The 25,296-nt window shown below is 35.7% G+C and overlaps 1 protein-coding gene across 5 annotated transcripts in view; it reads right to left on the bottom strand.

The window, feature by feature from the left end:
- Positions 1-25,296, bottom strand: part of PRPF39 (pre-mRNA processing factor 39) — a 39,083-nt gene that overhangs the window by 10,163 nt on the left and 3,624 nt on the right. Inside the window, exons 1-5 of one of the 5 annotated variants that reach the window (XM_043556075.1) lie at positions 9,353-9,465; positions 9,098-9,166; positions 8,832-8,994; positions 8,585-8,703; positions 3,524-3,691 (exon numbers count right to left, since the gene is read on the bottom strand). In XM_043556075.1, the coding sequence (XP_043412010.1) occupies positions 3,524-3,691; positions 8,585-8,703; positions 8,832-8,918 (374 nt within the window). In that variant the 5' untranslated portion in view covers positions 8,919-8,994; positions 9,098-9,166; positions 9,353-9,465. The other 4 variants (XM_043556071.1, XM_043556076.1, XM_043556074.1 and 1 more) reach the window with 4 other exon arrangements.

The following is a 25,296-nucleotide window of genomic DNA, read 5'->3' as shown; positions in this document are numbered from 1 at the left end:
AAAGAAATAAGTTAATTTTAAGCAAAAAGTGTTTTGGAAAAAAAGTCATTTCATTTTATCCATGCACACTAGTTTATATATATCCAAATTTTAATAAAAAACACCAAGCTAAAGACCTAAAATAGCGACACTATCTAAATTTGGAAATGTTATGCAACATCTTGAACTAATTGTGTCATTTCATCCACAATCAACACCCTCAGCATTTCTAATTTTGATTAATGGTACTGCCAACCACTCAGTTTCTACATCTCTTCTATTTTGCTTTTATCATTTACATTCCACTGGGTACCAGGTCCTACTGATTTCACCTTCTAAATATAAACTGCTCTTCCAGCCTCTAGTCTCACTATTCCCATCTCAACCCCAATATTGCTATAAAAATATTAAAAAGTAAACATGCAAAAAAAATAGTAAACATGATCATATCCTCCCCGCCCCCCCAGCCCATGTCAAAATAACTTCAGTACATTTACCCTGCATTCAGGCTAAAATCCAATCTCCTTAGATAAAGTCTTTATGCTGATCCAAACCAACCTCTCCAATCAAATTATTACACATAGTTGTATATTTATCTTATGTTCCAATCTTATGGATATTTTCCCAAGTTTCTTAAAACTGATTTAGGCTACTGACACCTGAATTTTTATGGATTTTAAGGCTGTCACTCATGTATGTAAATAACATTGGAAACTAATCTAAATTTTGCATAGTCAATGGATACAGAGGCTTAACTTGGATCCATTTCACCACTGGGAGACAAAAAATACAGACTTCCTTATTAAAAAAATTTTTTTAATGAAGAACTCAAAAGTATAGTAAGAAAATGAACAGATTTAATATTCATATAAATATTAAAATTGTTAGGATACAAATAAAAAAACTTTTAACTACTTACAGAGCACAAACTTAAAATAACTGCTATGTTATATAGGAAATTCTTTCAAATGGTGATAAAATAGGAATACTAAGCAGTAATTTTTCATCAGCCTTTTTTCTACTGAAAACTAATTTATTCAATAAAAAATGGCTGAGTATCTAATATACTGAGCCCTATTCCTAGGTATTAAGGATAAAAAGTATTAGTAAGTCTCAGAAACTGACCAATGTGCAAGAACTATATACAAGAGACATAAATTTAAAGTGGTGTTATTAGCGTTAAGACAAATGTAAATAAATAGGCAGAGTGCTGGCACAAATGACAGAAATACTTTCTATTTTGCTAAACTAGAGAAAGTTTCATATAGAAAAAATTAAGCTATCTGGTTTTGAGTAATATGAGCAACCAGACAAATGGGGGAGCAGAAAAGGTATCACAGCCATAGAAGTAAAAAATACTGCCCTTTGGGAAATTATCAGTATTTAGATATTATTTCTGGAGCTTACGAACTACGAGGGCATGGGTCTGAGAAGTTAGATCACATCAACAAAGTCCACATGCTAACAATATTTTAAATTAGATACTTTCTTAGAGATGTCATCAGTGTATATCCCGTATACAAACCTACACAACAGAAAAACTATTACAGCACTTAGAACACTTTTTAAAAAAAATATGCGCTTCCTCTTCTACATTTTCAACAAGCTTGACGGCCAACACCATTCACACATAACTTGTTTGAGCCTTTATTTCTACAACTTAAATGGTATATAATCTTTTACATAGCTAGTGCTAAATAAACAACTAAGTAGGAGGAGTGTATTAGGCAAAAGAAAACATTCCCCTAGTTCACAAAGCAGTTAGTCATGTCATAAGATTACTTACACAAACACTACTTGTGAGTTTGCTATATACACTGATAAGGAAAATGTCAAAATATTAAAAGAACAAGAGCAGATTAAAGAGCAATATTTGTAATGCAATCCACTAATGTCTATTATAAGCATCTATACATTTTTAAAAATCTAGTGGGATATTCATTTAATAACAAAAAAAAAAGATGTGGAGGAAACTATACCAAGAACTTTGGAGCCACACTGTCTAGGTTCCAAACAGCTTCCAACTAACTAACTCTGTGACATCATGCAAGTATTTTAATCTTTCTGTGCCTCTACTTCCATAAAATGGGGATAATAATAGTACCTATACCTCATTGGCTTCATGTGAGGATTAAATTAACTATATGGGATTCAGAACAGCATCTCGTACATGGCAAATGGTATATAACAAGTGTTTCCTAATTTATCTTTCTTACCAACAATAAAGTTCTTATTGTCACAGACTTTGTATCTATACTATAATCTATACTATAGATCCTAGAAAAATTGGCATGTGAAAAGGCACCCTCTTGTTCTCATAAGGATTTTTAAAAACTTTGTGTTCACTCATTCTTTCAAACATTCACCAAGCATTTGCATATGGGAAGTCTTGTGTTAATAATGTCTTTTAGCAAGTTTCTGCCTAGAAACCTGTGCATCTCCTATACTCCATAAAAAAACAAAGACAGTATATTCAGATCTACATCATTCCTATTCCTAAACTGGATCAGCATAACTTCTGTCTTTAGCAAACTGATCCACGGTACTTTTCAGATGCTTCATTAAGTCTTCTACTTTTTCAGTAAAGAAAAATTTAGAAAATCCTTCAAAAAGTACCTAACTTACAGGCTTTAACACAATACTACTTATAAAAATTGTAACAAACTATAGAAAATATGGTAGCTAAAAAAGCAAGTATTTATCAACATAGTAAATACTTACAACACATACTTTCTTGTTAGAAAGACTTTGAGTCCATATCAGTGGGACACTTTGAGTACATCAGAAAACAGAATGTGGAAATCATATCACACAGAATTAGTTGTTTTAACAGTACTCATAAAATTGAAATGATACCAGTCAGGACAAATTCATAGTGGAAAATTTAAATGAAATTATTTTTGATTTTGATTTTGATTTTTGATTTTGATTTTGATATAAACAGATCTAGATTTACTACATAAATAATAGATCTTTCACAGTTTTGAACATAAGGTATTATAAGGTATTATATGAATCACAAAAATGTACGTTTAGTACATCATTGTTTTTTTTTAACTTTTTTTTCTTAAGTAATCTCTACACCCAAAGTGGGGCTCAAACTTAAAACCCTGAGATCGAGTCATATGCTCCACTGACTAAGCCAACCAAGGCATCCTAAGTAAATCATTAAGTTCTAAATAAGCATCTTTATGTGCCATGTACACTGTAAATTTAGTACCACAAAAAATAATTAAATTTTGATTCTATTTTCTCATTCTTCACCACTCTGAAATATCTTAGGAGTCCCATTATTCTTCATCTATAAAAGGGGTATAGAGAAACTTCTGTTTAAAAATGGTTAAAATTCCTAAACATTTCATAAGGTATGTGGAAAAATATCAAAATTCAAAAGTGTGTAAATTGTGATTATCAAGCAAGAAACTTTATTCCTGTTTGTATCTAAAAGAATCTTACATGACATTTCAAGAGAATTACAATCCTCAATATTAAGAATTACCTGATTAATCATAATATATCTTAATGATCGGACTTTTCCACCCACCTCTGAAAATGATGACTGTACAGCTGTGTTGGAATACCAAGAATGCGATCATATATAGCTGTAACTTCTCTCAGGTTTCCCTGTTCATTTTCCCAGTTTATATACATTTCCCATAGTCTGTCAGATCGGAAATCTGTTCCTGCAGCTAAAACAGCATGCTCGAAAGTTCTGAAAAATTAAATTACTTCTAAGTTATCTTTCCAAGATAAAATCACTTTTAAAATATTATTTCTACACCCTGCAATATATACAGATATCAAATCCTTAAGTTGTACGCCTAAAACTATTATGTCAATTATACCTCAATTTCAAAAAATTTTTAAAAATTAAAACATTATTTCTAAATTTCAGAAGATTATGCTAAATTCAAAATTATATTCAACTGCTTCTCATATAAGCAGGGAGCAAAAAGCAGAAGGAATAACGCAAGTATACAATAACTAATTATTAAAAAAGAGTAAGGAAACAAAAAGGGAATATATGTATGTTTATACAATTTTATCTTATACAGAATTATAATGCAAACATACACACTGCAAACATATAGAGTGTCAATGCAGACACTTAAATATTTGTTAAACTTGAAATGTTGAATAGATACATTTAGGGCAGAAGACAGAAACTAATTTTATCTCAATTTAAGGAATAATTTTCTGGAAAAATAACTCCAAGAAGGGACCCAGCTGCCTTGTAACAGAATGAGAAGTAGACATATATTTTAAAACTTTCAAAAGTCTCTCCTGCTACGTCTCCAGCTAACTAAAAAATAACTAAAAAACAAACAAAAAAACACGTGTATTTTTAAACTACCTAACTCATTTCAAAGAGATTTTTGTAAGCAATTTTAATCACTGGATTTGACATCCCGATGGGATAAAACTTTTAGATACACATTTTCAAAATAAGTATCTTATAATCAACAGGGGTTTTTAACAGTATAAAAGTACCCTGCCTAGATTAACCTACAACTTTAATACAATCCCAATCAAAGCTCTAACAAATTTTGAGTGGGTCAGGTAAAACAAATTCTAACAGTGAGCTAACATACAAAAAAGGCAATGCAGTGGCATTTTCCTGAAAGACATCAAAAGAAATTAGGAAGCTATAGTAATTAAAAGTATGGCACTAGCCAGGTAACATAAAAATGGATCACACAATAGTTTCAAGAAAACAAAATAGATCAATGTACATGTGAAAGATTAGTATATGATAAAGAAGTTATTTTAAACCAACATAGAAAAGCCTGACAAAATAAAAGGTTAATTTGTGTCTTAAAAAAGATACAAATTTAAATGCTAGATGAATAAATGGTAACAAAAAACTATTAAGAAATTAGAAGAAAACACCAGATTTATATATTCTTGACAAGATAGGCACAAAACTCAGACACCAACAAAAGATTAAAGACTGAGCCACATTAAGAAAAAAATGATAAAAAGACATGACAAAGAAACATCCTAAACAAACTTTAAAGAATGTGTTATGTGCTAAAACTGGAGGGAATATGTTAATATAGGTAATAAAGGATTGAGTGTGTATGTGTGTGCATGCACATGTGTATGTTTATACCTAACCTTTTTAAGACAGTAAAACACATGTTACTGCCCCTGCAGAATCCCAAAATGATTCAGGAAATTAACACACCAGACACTAAGAAAAGTTGGGGAGTTGGGAGAGGAAGTATGATAAGAAGGTAATGAACTAAAGACAGGATGTTACAAGATTTGTTTAATGAATGGTAAGAAACCTTAAACCCTCTTCTTTTCTGCCCAGCTATGGGATTTCAGGAGCTAGGTATACATTCTCCAGGCAGATCAGATGATCCTTAAATGAGAAACCACCTGACACAGGAGTAAGATATAAGAATACCAACACTGGGATTCCCCCAACAAAAACCTGAGTGGCCACTTGACCATGCTACTGTGAAGCTTGCCAGGGCAACTAATAGCCCACAGATAAGACCCAAAGAGCTTACATTCCATTTATTAAAATCACATCTTTAACATGAACAGAAATCCAGATATCACACAAGTCAGAGACAAAAACAAGTAAACAGAAACACTTTAGAGGAAACAGTGCTGGGAGTAGAGGAAAACATCAACATTTCTTAATACCTTTTAAAAAATAATAAAAATACATTAACCCACATAACAAGAATAGGAGACTATAAGAACAGGAACAACGAGGGACACGTGGGTGGCTCAGTCAGTTAAGCAACTGACTCTTGATTTTGGTTCAGGTCATGATCTCATGCCTCATGGGATTGAGCCCCACACTGTCAGCATGGGGCCTGCTTGAGATTCTCTCTCCTTCTCTCTCTGTACCTCCTCTGCTCGCATACACATGCTGTCTCACAAAAATAAACTTAAAAAAAAAAAAAACGGAACAATGAACAAGAAAGATTCTTGGACATTAAAAAACTGATGGCAGATATTAAAAACCCAATACATTGGGGCGCCTGGGTGGCGCAGTCGGTTAAGCATCCGACTTCAGCCAGGTCACGATCTCGTGGTCCGTGAGTTCGAGCCCCGCGTCAGGCTCTGGGCTGATGGCTCAGAGCCTGGAGCCTGTTTCCGATTCTGTGTCTCCCTCTCTCTCTGCCCCTCCCCTGTTCATGCTCTGTCCCAAAAATAAATAAACGTTGAAAAAAAAAAATTTTTTTTAAATCCAATACAAGGGTCACAGAAATACCTCAAAAAGTCAAACAAAATCTGACATGAAAAAAGTAAAAGATAAGAAAATTAAATGACTAAAACAAGATCCAATGTCCAACAACTAAAACAGAGAAAAACATAGAAAGGAAATTAGCAACACAAAAATAAATACAGTACTAATTATTTTGTTTTATTTTAGTTTTATTAAGTACACTCTACACCCAACATGTAGCTTAAACTCACAACCCCAAGATCAAGAGTTGCATGTTCTATGGACTAAGCCAGCCAGGTACCCTAATAATAACACTTCTCAGAACAGAAAGACATGAGCACCCTAGATTGAAAAGACCCACTAAGTAAAACACAATGAATTAGAAAAAGAAAACCCACGCCAAAGCATATCATTAGAAAACTGTATTTTGGGGGCGCCTGGGTGGCTCAGTTGGTTAAGCATCTGACTCTTGACTTCGGCTCAGGTTATGACCTCACAGCTCACGAGATCAAGCCCATGTCTGTGCTAGTAGCATAGAGCCTGCTTGGGATTCTCTCTCTTCCTCTCTCTCTGCCCCTCCCCTGCTCACACTCTCTCAAAATAAGTAAATAAACAAAGATCTACTCTTTAAACAAAAAAACAAACAAAACTACATTTTTATCAAAGATAAATCATTTTATAAGCTTCCATGAGGAAAAACAAGTCATATAAAGGGAATCCAGAAGAGCATTATCATACTTCTGAATAACAACACCAGAAGCAATATGAGAATGGAGAGATGCCTTCAAAGCCCTAAGGAAAAATTACTTCCAACTCGAAGTTCTATACCCCATTGGACCATCAACTAAGTGTTTCAGGCATACAAAATCTTAATTTTTTTTCATCCCAAGCATCCTTTATCAAGAAGTTACACTCCTCTAAAGGCACACATCAATCAGGAAAAAGTAGCATCTAATAAACTCTCAAAAATAGAGCCTGAAACCCAGGAAAGAAGTAAAGACATATGCTAGAATTAGGAGAAGAAGGAAATTCCAAAATAACTGCTGTATGATAGATAGAGACTAATCCAGACTACAGAAAAGAAGGTTCCAAGAGGAATACTCCGCCAAGAGGAAGGGTAAAAAATGGAATTTCTATATTTCTGAGTATAACTTTAACAGTTTTCAGATTAAGTAGAATAACACTAGATATATATACTTTTTTAGTTTCAAAAAACGACTTAACAAAGCATTCGTACATCGTGGAAAGTCTGTATTAGTACTGACTACTGAAATTAGCTGTTGGGAGGGAGTGGGAAATTTTAAATGTTCAAAGAAAAACTAAGCAAATGGGAAAAAAGAGGGAGATGTAAGAAAGGGTAATTAACTCCAAGAAAAATAGAAGGCTTTGAAACCTATCCATTGTGGAAAATAAGTAAAGGGAAAACAGAGTATACATTAACTAAAGTTCTCCTCTACCATCACAGAATCTTAAGAACTGAAGAGACAGAAAACAGCAGTAAAGAACTGCTATTATAAACATGTGGGAAAATGTCAGAAAAAACAGCTAAAATAGTTCAACAGGGGTTTAACACTTAAGCAGTTTAACACTGACTTTTTAAACTATATGCACATACTTTGATAAAAAAAGAAAACACATTTTAAAATGCTTATAATCAGTAAGAAAAAGACAATCCAAAAGTAAAATGAGCAAATGATATGAACAGGCAATGAGTAAATGGCTTATACGAGTATATGAAAAAAACAACAAACTAGGATGAACAATCTAGAGATACACAAACTAAAATAACAAGCTACCACTGGAAGTGGCATGGACAGCTTTGGGAAATAAGACTACTCATGTATACTGTGGGAATTTAAAAATGATACCACTTTTGAAATAACACTTGATAAAACTTAGCCCTGGATTCTCTTTGACAGAAATTCCATTTCTAGCATGCTCTACATAAATAATGACTTTGTACAGACATGTTTACTACAGCACTGATTATTTCCTATGAATAAGGATTTGGTCAAATAAAAGACAGTACCTTTGACACTACAAAATACTTATGCAATGGTTAAAAAAATACAGTAGGGAGAGATTCCAAAGCATTCTGTTATATTTTTTTAAAAATCATATATGTACAAAATGCACACATGTATGTACATCTATGTATGTATTAAAGAACACACAATTTATAAACCACAAAAGAAATGGGACTGGGGACATAAGGAACAGAGGTGTCAAATGAAGGAGTATATTTTTATTTGCAATTTTTATATTCATGCATAAGTTTATTACATGTATTTTTTTAAATAGTGAAAAAGAAATACATGTTAAACATTCAGTTTACCATTCATAAGTAGTTCTATTATCAACATCAGAATACTTATTCCTACTTTGAATACATTTGAATATCAATGTTTCCCATACCCTCTTATTGTGCTGTTTGTCTCAGGATCACCAGGGTCCAATGTTTCTTTTAAGAAGTTTATATAATGTATCCATAGGTCAACACTAAGAGGTATTGCCTGAAGCCCCCGCCGATACACCTAAGAAGAAAACAACAAACTGTACTTCAAATATTTAATTATTTCTTAACAGAGAGGCAACACTGTGTTATCCGGTGAACCTTAGAAATACTAATTACTGGAATTTTGTTTAAATAATCTACCATTACCATTTGGGTGGAGGTTGGATAGAACATGGCAATGTTCTGATCCCCACGTGCAGAGTCTTGATCTTCAAAGCGCAGCAGTCCCTGCATTCTGACCGGGTTGTGTGGGCAGGCTTTGGGTTACAGACCATAGGGCACAGACCCATTAGAGCATCAATGACAGCGTCTGACCAAAAATGCAATAAGACGTAGCAAATGTGACTAGCAAACCAACTATATTGTTTGGAAAATGAGAAATAAATGTAAGTGAGAGAAAAGCCCTGCCCTACTTGTTAAGCTGCAGTGTAATACAGAGGCTTGCACTGCAAAGCTTGACAAACTGTAGAGGTTTAACGCACCTGCCAACAAAGAGAGAAAATATTAGCTACAAATGCCACAAGAGTGACAAATGCAAATAAAATACCCTATAAAATTGTTTGACCATAAATCGTAGGTACTGCCAGCCAAAAAAAAAAAGTCTTTGTTTTGTTATTATTTGGCTTACAGTACCTAATGGAGACAATTTTATTCAGTAATGTACGCACCTCATCTGATTGTTTAATGTTGTCATGCCGCTTTTCAAGGTCTGCATACTTTTTCCAGTAACCATAGCAATACGGATAGTGTATGAAAAATTTGTCAAACGCTTTCCTGGCAGCCATCAAGTGATTCTGATGAAAATAAAACAAGGTGTTTAAAAACCTTGGAGGTTTCTGTCAGAAAATATTTATTATTTCTTCCAAATGTAATATCTCAAAATAAATGACAGGTTTAAAAACCACACACACAACATCTCTTTTTCCTGCATATACAATCTTAATCCTTTGAAACAAAAGCACATAATTCTGTTGAATAGCAAGGTATTCAAAGGTAACCTTTTAATTCAGTGATTCTACACGTGCATGCATGCACACACACACCAATTTTTACAAATGTTAGACTTTGACTCTATTAATATTGTCTTTCCATAACATACAAATGCTACGAAAGTTATCCTTTGAAGCCAAAAAATGTACATATCTAATGTTATTCAACTTAATCTGAAAATTATAAAGGATGCAACTTTAATTACAAAACAATAAAGCCTCATCAGGTATTACTTGATTAACCTGTCCCTCTAGTCCCATTTAAATAGTTACTAACCTCCTGTTCTACATACTGAAGCAAATATACCCAGCCTGTAAAATCCTGAGGATTGTTTTCTACAGTTTTCCAGAATTTTTCATATTCAGGAGGGAAATTTGCTTCCGTTTCTGTCACTGGAAGGTCCACAACATTTGTTATTTCATTTTCTTCTGTAGATGTATTCACATTAGGAGATCCATCAGGGGACTGTTCCATTTCCGTAACATTCATAATCTCAGTACTGAAATCAGCAGACTGTTCTACCACTACCTCTGAACTGTTGCCTGTGCTGCCATTAGTAGAATTTCTGTACTCTTCCATGTGAGAATTTTGCATAGTTGCTTATTTTGTCTTCAGTTAATGATCTGTGGAAACACAAAGAGGAACATCTTCCAAATGTTTATTTGTCATCATCGAAATCATCTTTTAAAAGCCACAGTTACTAAAGCAATAGTAATTTAGTTACTAAAGCAATAGTAATTTAGTTACTAAAGCAATATAGTAATTTCATTCTGATCTCTCCTGTAAGTTATTATTAGCAAGTTTATTAGTTTCTGTATTTAAATTTTTTTAAGTTTATTTATTTATTTTGAGAGAGACAGAGCCAGCACAAGTGGAGGAAGGGCAGAGAGAAAGAGAGAGGAAGAGAGAATCTCAAGCAGGCTCCCAGCTGCCGGCGCAGAGTCCAATGTGGGGCTTGAAACCGTGAGATCATGACCTGAGCTGAAACAAAGAGTCAGACGCTTAAATGAGTGACCCAGGTGCCCTATTAGTTTCCGTACATATAAAAAAATAAAAAATTAAATAAAAAATTAATGTTTATCTATTTTTGAGAGAGAATGCAAGTAGGTGAGGGGCAGAGAGAGAGGGAAACAGGATCTGAAGCAGGCTCCAAGCTAGTTTCTATATTATAAATGAATTTCTATAACATCTAAATTTCCCCAAAATTTGCTATTTTATTGCTGGGTGCTTGAGTAAAAATGAAGTAAAGGTGGATTTAATTCATTCTTCAATAACTGAGTGTTATGCTTGCTCCCTCAAGAAATAATCATATCTAGAATTCAATGTTTCCTAGCTAGCTAAAAATAAAAAACCCAATGTCTAAATTTATCTTGCTATTAATCCTGGAAAACCAAAATATCTTTAATATTTGTTCTGTAGGATAAAAATAAAATTAACAAAACATATTCTGGTCTTGGATATAAATGTTTCAGAGAGAGGTTCATTACTTAGCTGAGGATAAAGTTTTAGAAAGGAGAAAGAAAACATACATACTTATAAATTTTAAAACTGCTAGCAACTAGGTTTAACTTTTTAAATTTATTTTGAGAGAGAGAAAGCACGCACACGAGCATGCACAAGAGCAGGGGAGGAGCACAGTGAGAGGTAGAAAGAGAGAATCTCAAGCAGACTTCATGCTGTCAGAGCAAAGCCCGACACAAGGCTCAATCCCACAAACTAGGAGATCATAAACTTGAGCTGAAACCAAGAATCAGATGCTTAACCAGCTGAGCTACCCAGGTACCCTTAGGTTTGATTTTATTACAGAAGATACAAAATAAGATTTTAAAAAATTAAAGTGATTTTTTAATGAATAAAGTTATTAAAAATACATTTATGAAAGTTTGACAATCTGGATAGCAACTGCATAAAGTCTTTTAAATTAAATCATCTCAGGGGTGCCTGGGTGTCTCAGTTAAGCATCCAACTTTTGATTTCAGCTCAGGTCATGATCTCATGTTTTGTGATATCCAGCCCTGCATGGGTTCCATGCTGAGAAATGGAGCCTGTTTGGGATTCTCTCTCCCCCATCTGTCTGTACCTCCCGTGCTCATGCTCTACCCCCCATAAATAAACATTTTTGAAATATAATAAATTAATCATCTCATTAAGAGCACAAAATAGTAAGAGATTATTCTTTTATCCTATAAAAAATTTTTAATGTTTATTTTGAGAGAAAGAGAAGGAAAGAGAGAGCTTACATGCACAAGCGAGTGGGGGAGGGGCGCAGAGAGAATCCCAAAGCAGGCTCCAAACTCTGCGCCGAGCCTGATGCAGGGGCATCTCACGACCTGAGCCACTATCAAAGTCAGACCCATAACCAACTGAGCGACCCAGGCACCCCTATCCTATAAAATATTAACACAATAGATTTTAACAGCTGGCTTCATCCCTTTCACTAACAGTTTAAATAGAACCTGAATCATTGAATCATAAAACGTGTCTTATTTATTAAAATGAGGGATTATTCTCAAAACTAAACAGACCATAAAACTGATTTACTCTTAAAATATGCTCAGAATACACAATTACTTAATATAGTACAATATAATTAAAAAGATGACTAAGACTCTAAGTAATTCAAAAAAAGAAATGAAAGTAACCAATAAACATGAAAGCATCATATCTTTACTAATAAGGATGTAAATTAAAATGAGATATTAAATTGGCAACAATTAGAAAGACATCTCTTGGGTGGACAGTCAAGTAAAATGTACCAAATGGAAATTGTGTGTATTTCATGTTATAGAAATAATCACACAAAAACATTTATTTGTTCAAAAGCATTCATTACAACACTGTATAACAGCAACCAGAGAAGGAAGTACTAACAGAATTGCTTTAGTAAGTGGCATATTTATACAAAACAATAATTAAAAAGGAAATACATACATTTGTATTGATACAGAAAGATGTTCACTATGTATATACTATATACATGAAAACACAGAGACACACAGGTATTTATACCAAATAAAATGAAATACAATAAAAATATTTGATATTAACACCTGTTCTCCCTATATAACTGGGCTGATGATTACTTCTTTTGGCTTATCTGCAATAATTTGGCTCAAGTGAAGGAAAAAAGGAGGTGTTTTGTTTCATTCTAAGAAAAGCCAGCTATGCATGCCAATGGCTGCCTGGCTGCCTTTTTTTTTAATGTCTACTTTAAAAAGCTGGGTTTCCTGGGGGTGCCTGGGTAGCTCAGTCCGTCGGTTAAGGTACAACTTCGGCTCAGGTCATGTTCTAGGGTTTGTGGAATTCAAGCCCCGCACTGGGCTCTCTGCCGTCAGCGCAGAGCCCACTTAGAATCCTCTATTTCTGTCTGCTCCTCCCCAGTTCATGTGCACACATACATACACACTCTCTCTGTCAAAAATAAATAAACATTTAAAATGAAACCTTAAAAAAAACAACTGAGTTTCCTTACAGTCTATACAGAAATTCTCAAATGCAGCTCCACTCAATAGTCACCTAGTAGGCCATTTTTTTAAAATACAGATTCCTTGGTCCCAACTCCAATGATTCTGAGATGTAGACTCAGCCCCAGAAAGTTGTACTTCTACCAAGTTCTCTAAGTAACTCAGAAGAACAGAAACTTACTCATGGGTAAACTCTGAACAATGGAACCACTGGATCAAAGAATACGTGTATATTAAATCTGAGAAGATGCTGACATTTCACCTCTAGAAAAATTGCATTAGCCATGTGGCAAGACACTGTTAGTTGCCTAATCCAATATCCCCTCTCACCATCTTCCTAATAAAACACTGTTCTTGGTCAAAGTAGCAATATACCTAATCCCATATAAGGAAGTAATCATGAGACTGAAAAAGACATCTGCTACAGAGCCCTGGGAAAGATTCTGCTTTTCTGATTAAACGGAACAGTCACAAATAGTGTAGGTTCTACCACTTTCTTCTCACCTTGAACATTATATCTAAAACAACCTATGTCCGTGAAGCAGTCAATTAGGGGTTGGCCAGGAAAATTAAGACAGCCAGCCCTGGGGCACCTGCTGGCTCAGTAGGAAGAGCGTGCAACTTTTAGTTTGAGCCCCACATTGGGTGTAGAGATTACTTAAATAAACATTTTTTTTTTTCAAACATGCCAAGGGCACCGGGGTGGCTCAGTCAGTTAGGTGTCCAGCTCTTGATTTTTGGCTCAGGTTATGATCTCATGGTTCAGAGTATCGAGCCCCACGTCAGGCTCTGTGCTGATAGTGTGGATTCTCTCCCTTCCTCTCTCTCTGCCCCTCCTCTGCTTTCTCTCTCTCTCAAAATAAAGATTTTAATTTAAAAAAAATTTCAAATGCCAGCCCTAACATCATCAAGCTACTAATAACACAATGTCAACTTCACACAGTACGAGAAACTAAGTCCCTATTAGTTTAAACTACTATCAATAGACAGGTTTTCTATTATTTGCAGGCAAATGAAGTCCTAATTTCTATTACTTGCAGACAAATGAAGTCCCACTAACAATGCATTAGAACGGCCATTTCTCCATTTCCCCTTGTCAGCAGTAAGTACCATAAAACTTAATTTTTGTTTATCTGATTAAAAAAAAAAGTAGTACCTCATTGTCATTGTGATTTGCATTTAACTATGAAAAAGCCAAATTTCTATTTTTCTTTTTTTCTTAAATGCCTTTTCAGAACCTATATTCACATTTTCTATTGCATTACTAATTTTTATTCTTATTGGCTTATATAAGTTCTTTGTAAACTAAGGAAATATGATCTTCATTGAAAACATTTTCTGTGAGTTTGCCTTCTTACTAGCTTATGTGTATAGGTCAATTGTCAAACAGATATGAAATCCAAACTTTAATACATGTTTAAAACACTATTTTTTTTAATTTTTTTTTTCAACGTTTATTTTTTATTTATTTTGGGGGCAGAGAGAGACAGAGCATGAACGGGGGAGGGGCAGAGAGAGAGGGAGACACAGAATCAGAAACAGGCTCCAGGCTCTGAGCCATCAGCCCAGAGCCCGACGCGGGGCTCGAACTCACGGTCCGCGAGATCGTGACCTGGCTGAAGTCGGACGCTTAACCGACTGCGCCACCCAGGCGCCCCTAAAACATTATTTAAAAATACAGTATGAAGCAAATTTTTTCCCAACAAAGAAATTTAACATATTAAATCAGGAGACTTTTTGAGGCTGAATGCCACTGGAAGAAATAACTATAATCAGCTAAATCTAAGGAATGTTAAAAAAAGAAGTGGGAAGGGATGGGAAGAATAGAGAGAAGAAAAAAATAAAAAAAAGATGAGGGGGGAATTCAGATGGAAACAAAAAGTTTTTAATGCCTGATGTATATCCAGTACTATATTACATTGCTGGTAGAGCATACCTAAGTATAAGATAAAGTTCTTATCAATTCAGTGGGAGAGAGATCAAAAAACCAGGCAAAACAGAGAATTTCAAATGAAACAAAGTTTAGAGAAATCAACTGAAAATTACAGCCATCTAGAAGAGCCTCATGAAATACAGAACGTGGTCTTAACTTTGAAAAGCTGTAAGTTTTAGAATAATAGGAAAATAATTACTCCAGAATAGAAGAAAAGTCCACTTGACTTGATAGAATAATCTTTCTTGACAAACAGGTAGAAATTAGGACTGATTCAGAGACAAGAGAAACTGACCAGAATGAACAGGGTTTTATGGAGAAAGTGGAAGGTAAGCAGCAGGTAAGCAGGGTAGAGCCAGAGGGATTTGAGAAGAAAAGACAGAGATGAAGTCTACAGAGGATTCTGAGAAGAAATAAAACAAGCAGCAATCTCACCAGTATACAGTATAGGAGAATTCAAAGTACAGTATTACACTACCAGAAAAAATAAGTTACTGCAATGACTGATTAATGTCCTAAGCTTTTCCAGGCTTAAGCCATTTGAAAGCCTAGAAAAAGGCAAAGAAGTTCTCAATTTATTTTTTCCTTTTTTCCCCCCTTCTTTAAAGAAAAGACACATTTGAAGATTAATATGCAAATCAGTCACTGACTTGTGTCCTTTTATTTCAAAGCCACTCAAAAAAACAAAGAATGTTGGCTGATACATTGACTCATTTACTACCAGCCCTACTCTAATAGCACACTTAAGTGGTACAAAATGGTTTCTTCTGGAATCAGCAAATTTACCACACCCCTGCATCTTCAGACATTATCGATTACTCCACACCCTGCAATTAAAGTGTTGTAAGAATTAAGAACATCATCCTTACCCTTAGGGAGATCATTTTTTCAGATTACTCCAAAAATCACATAGCCAAAAGAATACACTAAAGTTATTTTTCAGTAAGTTATTCCAACACATTCTTCATAATGTGGCAATTAACTGGTCTCACTTTATTCTTAACAACAATACTTCCAATTAGCAAAACCGCAAAGGGGTAAAAAATAACAAAAGGAAGAAGACAACAGCATGGTTTTAGCATAAAAACAAATGCACCAATAGAACAAAGAGCCCAGAAAGAAACTTTTGCATATATAAATGATTTTCTTTTTAAGTTTTTATTTAAATTCTAGTTAGTTAACATATAGTATATTGGCTTCAAGAGAATTTAGTGATTCATCACTTACCTGTAACATCCAGCGCTCATCAGCTCATCCAGCGCTTAATACCCACCACCCCTCCCACAACCCTGTCTTTGTTCTCTGTATTTAAGAGTCTCTTATGGTTTGCCTCCCTCTCTCCACCCTCCCCCAACTTACCCTATGTGCATCTGTTTTCTTTCTTAAGTTCTGCATATGAGTGCAGTCATATGGTATTTGTTTTTCTCTGACTTATTTTGCTTAATATACTCTAGCTCCATCCATGTCGTTGCAAATGGCAAGATTTCATTATTTTTGATGGCTGAGTAATATTCCATTATACACATGTACATATGTATGTATGTTTACACACACACACACACACACACACACCCCAACTCTTTAGCCATTCATCAGTCAATGGACATTTGGGCTCTTTCCATAATTTGGCTGTTGTTGATAATGCTGCTAAAAACATCGGGGTTCATGTGCCCCTTCGGATCTGTATTTTTGTATCTTTCGGGTAAATACCTCATAGTGCAATTGCTGGGTCACAGGGTGGTTTTATTCAACAAGGCTACTAAGATCACTCCATGAAGAAAGGGCAGTATCTTTAACATGTGGTGCTGGGAAAACTGGATATTCACATGCAAAAGAATGGAATTGGATCATTACTTTATACCATATACAAAAATTAACTCAAAATGGATTAAAAACCTGAATGTAAAACCTAGAAATATAAAACTTCTAAAATAAAACGTATGGGAATCTTCATTACATTGAATTTGGCAATGATTTCTTGGAAATGACACCAAAAACAAAGGGAACAAAAGTAAAAACAGACAAATAGGCTACAGCAAACTTTACAACTTTTGTGGATCAAAGAACACAATCAACAGAGTGAAATGGCAACCTACAGAAATAGGAGGAAATATTTGCAAATCTTATATCCAATTGGGGTTAATATCCAGGATATGTAAAGAACTACAACTCAGTAACAACAGCAAAAAAAAAAATAATAATTTGATTTAAAAATGGGCAAAGGACAGGGCACCTGGGTGGCTCAGTCGGTTGAGCGTCTGACTACAGCTCAGGTCATGATCGCAGTTCGTGAGTTCGAGCCCCACATCAGGCTCTGTGCTGACAGCTTGGAGCCTGCTTCAGAGTCTGTATCTCCCTCTCTCTCTCTGCCCCTCCCCTCCTTGGTGTGTGTATGTCTGTCTGTCTGTCTGTCTCTCTCTCTCTCTCAAAAATAAACATTAAAAAATTTTTTCTAAGAAAAAAACAGGGCAAAGGACTTCAATGGACATTTCTCCACAGATGATGTGCAAATGGCCAGGAAGCATATGAAAAGATGCTCAATATCACAAATCATCAGAAAAATGCAAAACAAAATCACAATGAGGTATTACCTCACATCTGTTATGATAACTACTATCAAAAAAACAGAGGGGTGCCTGGGTGGCTCAGTCGGTTAGGTGTCCAACTCTTCATTTTGGCTCAGGTCATGATCTCACGGGGTGTGGGATTCTCTCTCTCTCTCCCTCTCTCTGCCCCTCCTGCACACTCTCACTCTCAAACTAAATAAATAAACTTAAAAAAAAAAAACAGAAAATAACAAGTGTTGGTAAAGATGAGGAGAAACTGGAATCCTCATACACTGTTAGTGGAATTGTAAAATGATGCAACTGCTATAAAAAATAGTATGGAGTTTCCTGAGAAAAGTAATAATAAAACTACTATATATGACCTAAGAATCCCACTTGGTATATATCCAACTAAAAGCAGGGACCAAAACAGCTATATGCACATCAACGTTCATTAGCAGCACTATATGCAACAGCCAAAAGAAGGAAGCAAACCAAATGTCCATTGACAGATAAATAATATGTGGTATATACAATGAAATATTATTCAGCCTTTAAAATGGAGGAAATCCTGTCATACTCTATATGGATGAACCTTGAGGACATTATGCTAAGTGAAGTAAGCCAGTCACAAACCAAATTCACAGAAACAGAAAGTAGAATGCAGTTACCAGGGAATGGAGTGAGGGAGAAAAGGGGAGTTGTTTAATGAGTGTAGTTTCAGATTAAGATGAAAAGTTCTAGTAATCTGTTTATAACCATGTGAATATATTTAACACTACTGAACTATACACTTAAGAATAGTTAAGGTAAATTTTATGTTATGTGGTTTTTATTACAATTTTAAATAAAAGGTAAGACAACAGTTTAATTATAACTAAACTAGGAAATACAAAGTACAAAAGACTAGTAGGCATTAGAATTTCCAGATCTTTCTTTCATCATAAGAAGATATAAAATGGTAAATATCAGAATAAACAGAGTAGGGGGAGTAAGTCCTACTTCTCTCCCTTAATATAAGCATGTGATCCTAGGTCATTCTTACTTTCCTCACTTCTGAAACACTTTATACTACTTGCACAGGGCTGTTAAGATCAGATGAGATCAAAGCATGTGGAGGTCTATAAATTCACATAAATGAAAAGTATCACGGCAAACAAGTTCCTTAGAAAGTTTTACCTAAACCTAAGATGTTATACTTTAAAATAACAAAGGAGGGGCATCTGGGTGGCTCAGCTGGTTAAGCATCCTAACCTTCCGTCCTAACCTCCAACTTCGGCTCAGGTCATGATCTCACTGTGAATTTCAAGCCCCGAGTTGGACTCTGTGTGCTGACAGCTCAAAGCCTGGAGCCCACTTTGGATTGTCTCCCTTTCTCTCTGCTCCTCCCCTGCTCACTCTCTGTCTGTCTCTCCTTCAAAAATAAACATTCAAAAAAATTTTCTTAAATAACAGAAAAGAAAAAAGAACTTCACAATGCACTTAAATTTTTTTGCATAAGTATTAGGAGGGAAAGAGCTGTTGACTTTGACTTCATAAAACTAGTAGTCAAGACAGAGTTTATCTGGAGGTCTATCTTATTTCTTGATTTTTCAATTTTAGACATTTTTTACCATCTTACAGAAGATTAGGGTTTAACTATTGTACCAAACATACCTTCACAATTTCCTTCTCACATGCTCTAATTTCCATCAGTTTGGAGTTAAATCAACATTCAGGTTTACATTAGCATGCCTCTGTAAACATTTTTTTCAAGCTATCTTATATACTATAATTACATTTCCTTGCTTCTACCTCTTTAAATCTTTCCTTATTATTTTCAAGTTTGTCTGTCTTTGAAAAATGACTCCAAACTCCTGTAGAGGCCTTATAAAAGTCCTTCAAAAAAAAAAAAAAAATGACATTTGGGATGCCTGGCTGGCTCAGTTGGTAGAGCATACGACTCTTGATCTCAGGGTCATGAGTCTGATTGAGCCCCATGTGTGGCACAGTTTACTTAAAAAACAAAACAAAACAAAACAAAAAACCTGATACTTATAGTATCAAGTCCATTTTCCCTTCGGGAGACATCCTTTCCAAAACTATCTAATCTGCAGCAATCTAGACTGGCTTGTCTGGTCTAGGTTTTGTCTGTTCATTTTGATCCAAGGAATTCCTTTCACTTATTTCTCATTTATAACAGCCTTTTTCTTTCTTGACTTATTCCCTCTTTTAGAGAATATTTCTATAACTTTCTCAAAAAGGGTATGTGGTGTAAAAAAATTAAGACTTTTCAATTTTAAAATTCTCACAATTGAATGATAGATTGTCTAAGTATAAAATTCTAGAATGAAAATAATTGTTTCTTAAAGAGTATTGAAGGGGGGTGCTTGGCTGGCTCAGTCAGAAGAGGCAACTCTTGATGTTGGGGTCGTGAGTTTGAGCCCCATGCTGGGCATAAAGATTAGACAGATAGATAGATAGATAGATAGATAGATAGATAGATAGATAAGGGGGCGCCTGTCTGGGTGGCACAGTTGGTTGAGCATCCGACTTTGGCTCAGGTCATGATCTCAGTTTGTGAGTCTGAGCCTTGCATCGGGTTCTGCGCTGACAGCTCAGAGCCTGGAACCTGCTTTGGATTCCGTGTCTCAGTCTCTCTCTGCCCCTCTCCTGATAACGTTCTCTCCCTCCCTCCCTCCCTCCCCCCACCTCAAAAATAAACATTAAAAAAAGGAGTTTTGAAGGAATCTTTCCATTGTTTCCTAGCATAGTGTACTCCTATTGAGAAAATTCCTCTATATGAGACCTGGTTTTTTCTCCAAGGCAGTGTTTAACATCTCTCTTCATCCCAGGTGTTCCGAAATTCCATAATGATATGTGCCTTAAGGTGATTCTTTTCTACTTATTCTGCTGGCATTTATTTCGGAGACCTACTTTAATCTAGATATTTACATCATTCAATTCTTATGTTCCACATGTATCATTTCAGTGATATTTTCTCCACTTGGTTTTATCTTTTATCTTTTTTTTGAACTCACATTACTCAGGTGTTAGACCTCCTGGACTGATTCTCTACTTTTCTTACCTTTTCCTTCATTTACCTCATCCCCATCCCCATTCTCCTCAGATCACTTTTACTAGATTTTTATTTTAATTCCCTTTTTTAATTCTCTGAATAATCTATTTTGTAGTTTCCTATTCCTGTTTCACTAGTGCAGTATCTCCTGCTCTCTGTCTCTATAAGTCACTTTTAAATTTTCTTCTGTTCTCAGCACTCTCTTCTGAGTGTCTTTCGAGTATTTGCTTTGTTCTCCCAAGTGGAGTGGTCTTCAAACTGCTGTTGAAGAAGTGTGAGGCATCACAAAAAATCAGAAACTAGATACAAGTTTGGAAACTGGTGAGGCTCCACACAGGATGGCATTCTATTGAGGGGGAGCTCACTAAATGTCAGTGCTTTACATCACTTCCCTTGTGTTAAGTTTTCCCAAAGAATGTTTCAACTTAAAAATCTATAAAGAAGGCAACATGCATTCTGGGACCAAAGAAAATAAACAGGGCTAGTGATGTCACCATTCAGTATGTAAGCTTTCATTCATTTCCCATTTGCATCAAGACCCTTTACCCTTGCCCCACCTCCCACCACCTGTGTCAAAACTTCTCTGGTTCCACCCTCTTCAAATAATTAGCATTCAGTTTTTTGCAGTCTATACTACATGGAGAAGGAAAATCTATGGTCTAACCTACTCTAGACTTTCAACCAACCCTCGAATTTTTAGCTCCATTCAGCACTCTCATCTTCAGAGGTGCTTGGTACCCGGAATTCCTGAGCCTCTCTGGAATTTTGTGGGATGATCCATCTTACTTTTTTTTTTTATTAACTTCCCTTTCTGCAAGTACAGAACTAAACGCAGAAAAATGAAAACCTAAGTTCATCAGTTAAATCCTGTCCATCTGTTTCTTCCAAGATGTTAATTCTCATGCTGATTTGTTCTTCTGTTCTTTGTCCTTTAGGGTTTACACAATTTTTTTTCTTTTTTTATGTCATTTTTTAATTTTACTGAAATTAGGTGTACAAATTATGCTGAATCCCCTCCATTTAGGGTTTTTTTTTTTTCTATTTTTTTTTCTTTTTTTTTTTTAACTTTTTTTTTTTTTTTGAAAGTTTATTTATTTTTGGGACAGAGAGAGACAGAGCATGAACGGGGGAGGGGCAGAGAGAGAGGGTGACACAGAATCGGAAACTGGCTCCAGGCTCTGAGCCATCAGCCCAGAGCCCGACGCGGGGCTCGAACTCACGGACCGCGAGATCGTGACCTGGCTGAAGTCGGACGCTTAACCGACTGCGCCACCCAGGCGCCCCAAGGGTTTTTAAAAAATTTCTAACCAGTATCATTTCCCTGTGTAATAATATTCATTCAATATTTAGTAAGCAACATCTGTGTGTCAGATACTACTGTTCCAGTACTGGAAATTTAACTGAACAAAACAAAGTCCTTACAAGGAGCTGACATCTTAGTTGAATAATACAGACATCTCTTTAAAAAAAAAAAAAAAGTAAGTTTACAGTGTGTACATGGCATTAAGTACTAAGAACAAAACAAAGGAGAAGATGAGGTAGTAGGAAAGTCAATTATACAGATATGCAAAGCAAGAAAATTCCAGGCAGCAGAAACAGCCACGTTCTGAGACAAGTGTTTATTTAGCATGTTCAGAGAGGCCCGCTAAGCAAGAAGGACCCTATGTCCATATTTGCTTAAATATCCCTCAGTCTGGTTTGAGTCCTTCCTAATACTTACTAAGTATGTCACAGTGAATCTCATGTAAATACTTATTTTTGAAAAGCTATTTCTTTGGGATTATATTCTAAAATTTCAATATGCCAACATGTAGCATAAACCTTAAAATTAAGCATATTTTAACCTAACACTAACACTTGTAGAATTTTCTCTTAAAGAAATAATGATGAATCCTGTAAGTTTTAGACTAACAAAGTCAATAAAAGTGATACCTAAAAATAAGTGACATTTCTATAGTTAGAAATAATTTAACCATCTGTTAGTACACTATGCAGTCCAGCCCATATCACTCCAATAAAAATACTAATTTCTCATAGTGAGCTATTTGCCACAACCAGTGGTCAGTCTTTATCCTATTAGATCTCCATTAATCCTCCATTTCCTTCTTAAAATTCTTTACACCTCCAAGAAATATATTATGATACCAACCTCCCAACCCCTCACCTCATTTATAATCTTGCCTCTTTTCCCCTCTCAAAGTATTTGTTTTATAGCACTCCTATAATGGCTGAAATCCATCATTACTGGTCCTCCTCCTTGCCTTGGTCATAACTGATTAAGTATCTCTGCTCCTACCAAAGGTCATACCCTGAACAACTCATGATCTGATCATTTCTCCCACCCATCTTCTCAAGAATGTTGCTTCTTAAATTATCTTTACTCTTCATCAGTTTCTCTCAGTGTACTAAATCTATTCCACTAGCATTCAACATGTGTAAATGTTTTTCTTCTTTTATATAATAATTTATAACATATATACTACAATGTAGCTTAACTTAAAAACAAGCAAACGGTAGGGGCACCTGGGTGTGTTTCAGTCTGTGGGACATCTGACTCTTGCTTTCAGCTTAGGTCATTATGTCATGGTTCCTGAGATCGAGCCCCATGTCAGGCTCTGTGCCTGTTTGGATATTCTCTCTCTCTCTCTCCCTCTCTCTCTGCCTCTCCTTCTCAAAATAAGTAAATAAACTTAAAAAAAAAAAAAAAGCAAAGGGTAATCAAGCATAAGCTATGTTAAAATTTGGATTTTATTCTAAGGACAAAGTCAACTAAGTTGTCTAAGCTTGTTATCTCTACTTCTGTAACCTCCATTCACTTGGTAATTTGGTTTCCTTACCACTCTGAAATTTGCCAAGGTCACAATCTTCTTGTGTATAAATTCATTTGAATGCTTCCTAATTCATCTTTCTGATCTACTCTTGGTTTTTTTTTGTTTTGTTTTTCTCTGATTCACTCTTCACAGCATCCAACAGGAATGATGACTTTCTACTTGAAAGGTTCTCTTTCCTTGCCTTTTCTGACATACCGCATTTACATAGCTTTCCTCCTACCTTCTTGGATTGCTCCCTTACCTATAAGAATTGGTAGCACCCGGAGCGCCTGAGTGGCTCAGTCGGTTAAGCGTCCAACATCGGTTAAGCATCCAACATTGGCTCAGGTCATGATCTCACAGTTCGTGAGTTCGAGTCCCGCATCGGGCTCTGTGCTGACAGCTCAGAGCCTGGAGCCTGCTTTGGATTCTGTGTCTCTCTCTGTCCACCCCTCCACTGCTTGCACTCTGTCTCTCACATTGTCTCAAAAATAAATAAACATTTTAAAAAATTAAAAAAAAAAAAAAAAAAAGAATTGGTAGCTCCCAAGATGTTATCCTCAGCTCTTTTTCTCAACCAACACTCTCCTTGGGCTGATAATGTTCTCCCATCTGATATATTTTCTCACTTGGCTTCCAAGTCACATCATCTCTTCTTCCTACCTCACTATCACTCTTTCACCTGAGTGCCAGTCTCCTGAGGCAAATTGGGTATTCCTCTCCTATGTGATTTTTTTTTTTTTTTTTTTTTTTTTGAGAGAGGGACAGAGTGCAAGCAGGGGAGGAGCAGAGAGAGAGGGAGACACAGAATCTGAAGCAGGCTCCAGGCTCCAAGCTGTCTGCCCACAGCTCAATGCGGGGCTCACAGTCACGAAACACAAGATCATGAGCTTAGCCAAAGTCGGACACTCGACCGACTAAGCCACCCAGGCACCCCTCTATGTGATCTTTTAGAGTGCCCCAGGACTCAATCCTTGGTCATCTACTCCTATCTCCATTAACTCCCCAATCTCACATGGTTTTAAATACTAATTATGTGCCAACTCCCAAATTCCCATCCAGTCATTTCAAATTATAAAATGTCCTTAAAAGAACTTCTGATCTCTCCCCCAAAACCTGCTCTATCCATTTCCTTCTCCATCTCTGACAGAAAATCCCTCCTTTCAGTTGCTCAGGCCAAAAATCTCGGGGACTCATCCTTGCTTGACTCTTCTTTCCCTCACACCCAACCAATTTTTTATGAAATCTTTTATATTCAGCATCACACTTCTTATGATTTTCATTCAAACCACTCATCTCTCATCTACAATACTATGACAGTCTTCCATAACCTTCTACAGGTCTCCCGCTTCTTCCCTTTTGCTGCATTCCACCAGCTCCCAATCCCCAGTCCATTCTCAATACAGCAGATAGTATTCTTTTTAAAACATAAACAAGACCATGTCACTCCACTGCTCTCACAGAGTAAAAGTCACTGCCCTTGCAATGACTCACTGTCCTTTTGACCTCATCTTCTCCTACCCTTGGCCTCACTCAGCCCCAGTCACAATGACATCTTGTTTTCTCTGAAACAGACCACATTCTCCAGCCTTAGAACCTTTTAGGTGACTGTTTCCTCTACCAGCATTATCTTCTCCCAGATACTCATATGGATAACTTCCTTATCTCCTCCTTCGTTGAAAGGTCACTTTCTCAATAAGACCTACCTGGACAACCCTATTTAAAATTGTAACTTGCTCCCATCCCCAGCACACATGATTCCCTTTACCTTCCTCAATCTTTTTTTTTAATATTTATTTATTTTTGAGACA

This window comes from Prionailurus bengalensis, chromosome B3 (assembly GCF_016509475.1).
Source record: "Prionailurus bengalensis isolate Pbe53 chromosome B3, Fcat_Pben_1.1_paternal_pri, whole genome shotgun sequence".
NCBI lineage: Eukaryota > Metazoa > Chordata > Mammalia > Carnivora > Felidae > Prionailurus > Prionailurus bengalensis.
This window is presented reverse-complemented; position numbering and strand designations above follow the sequence as displayed.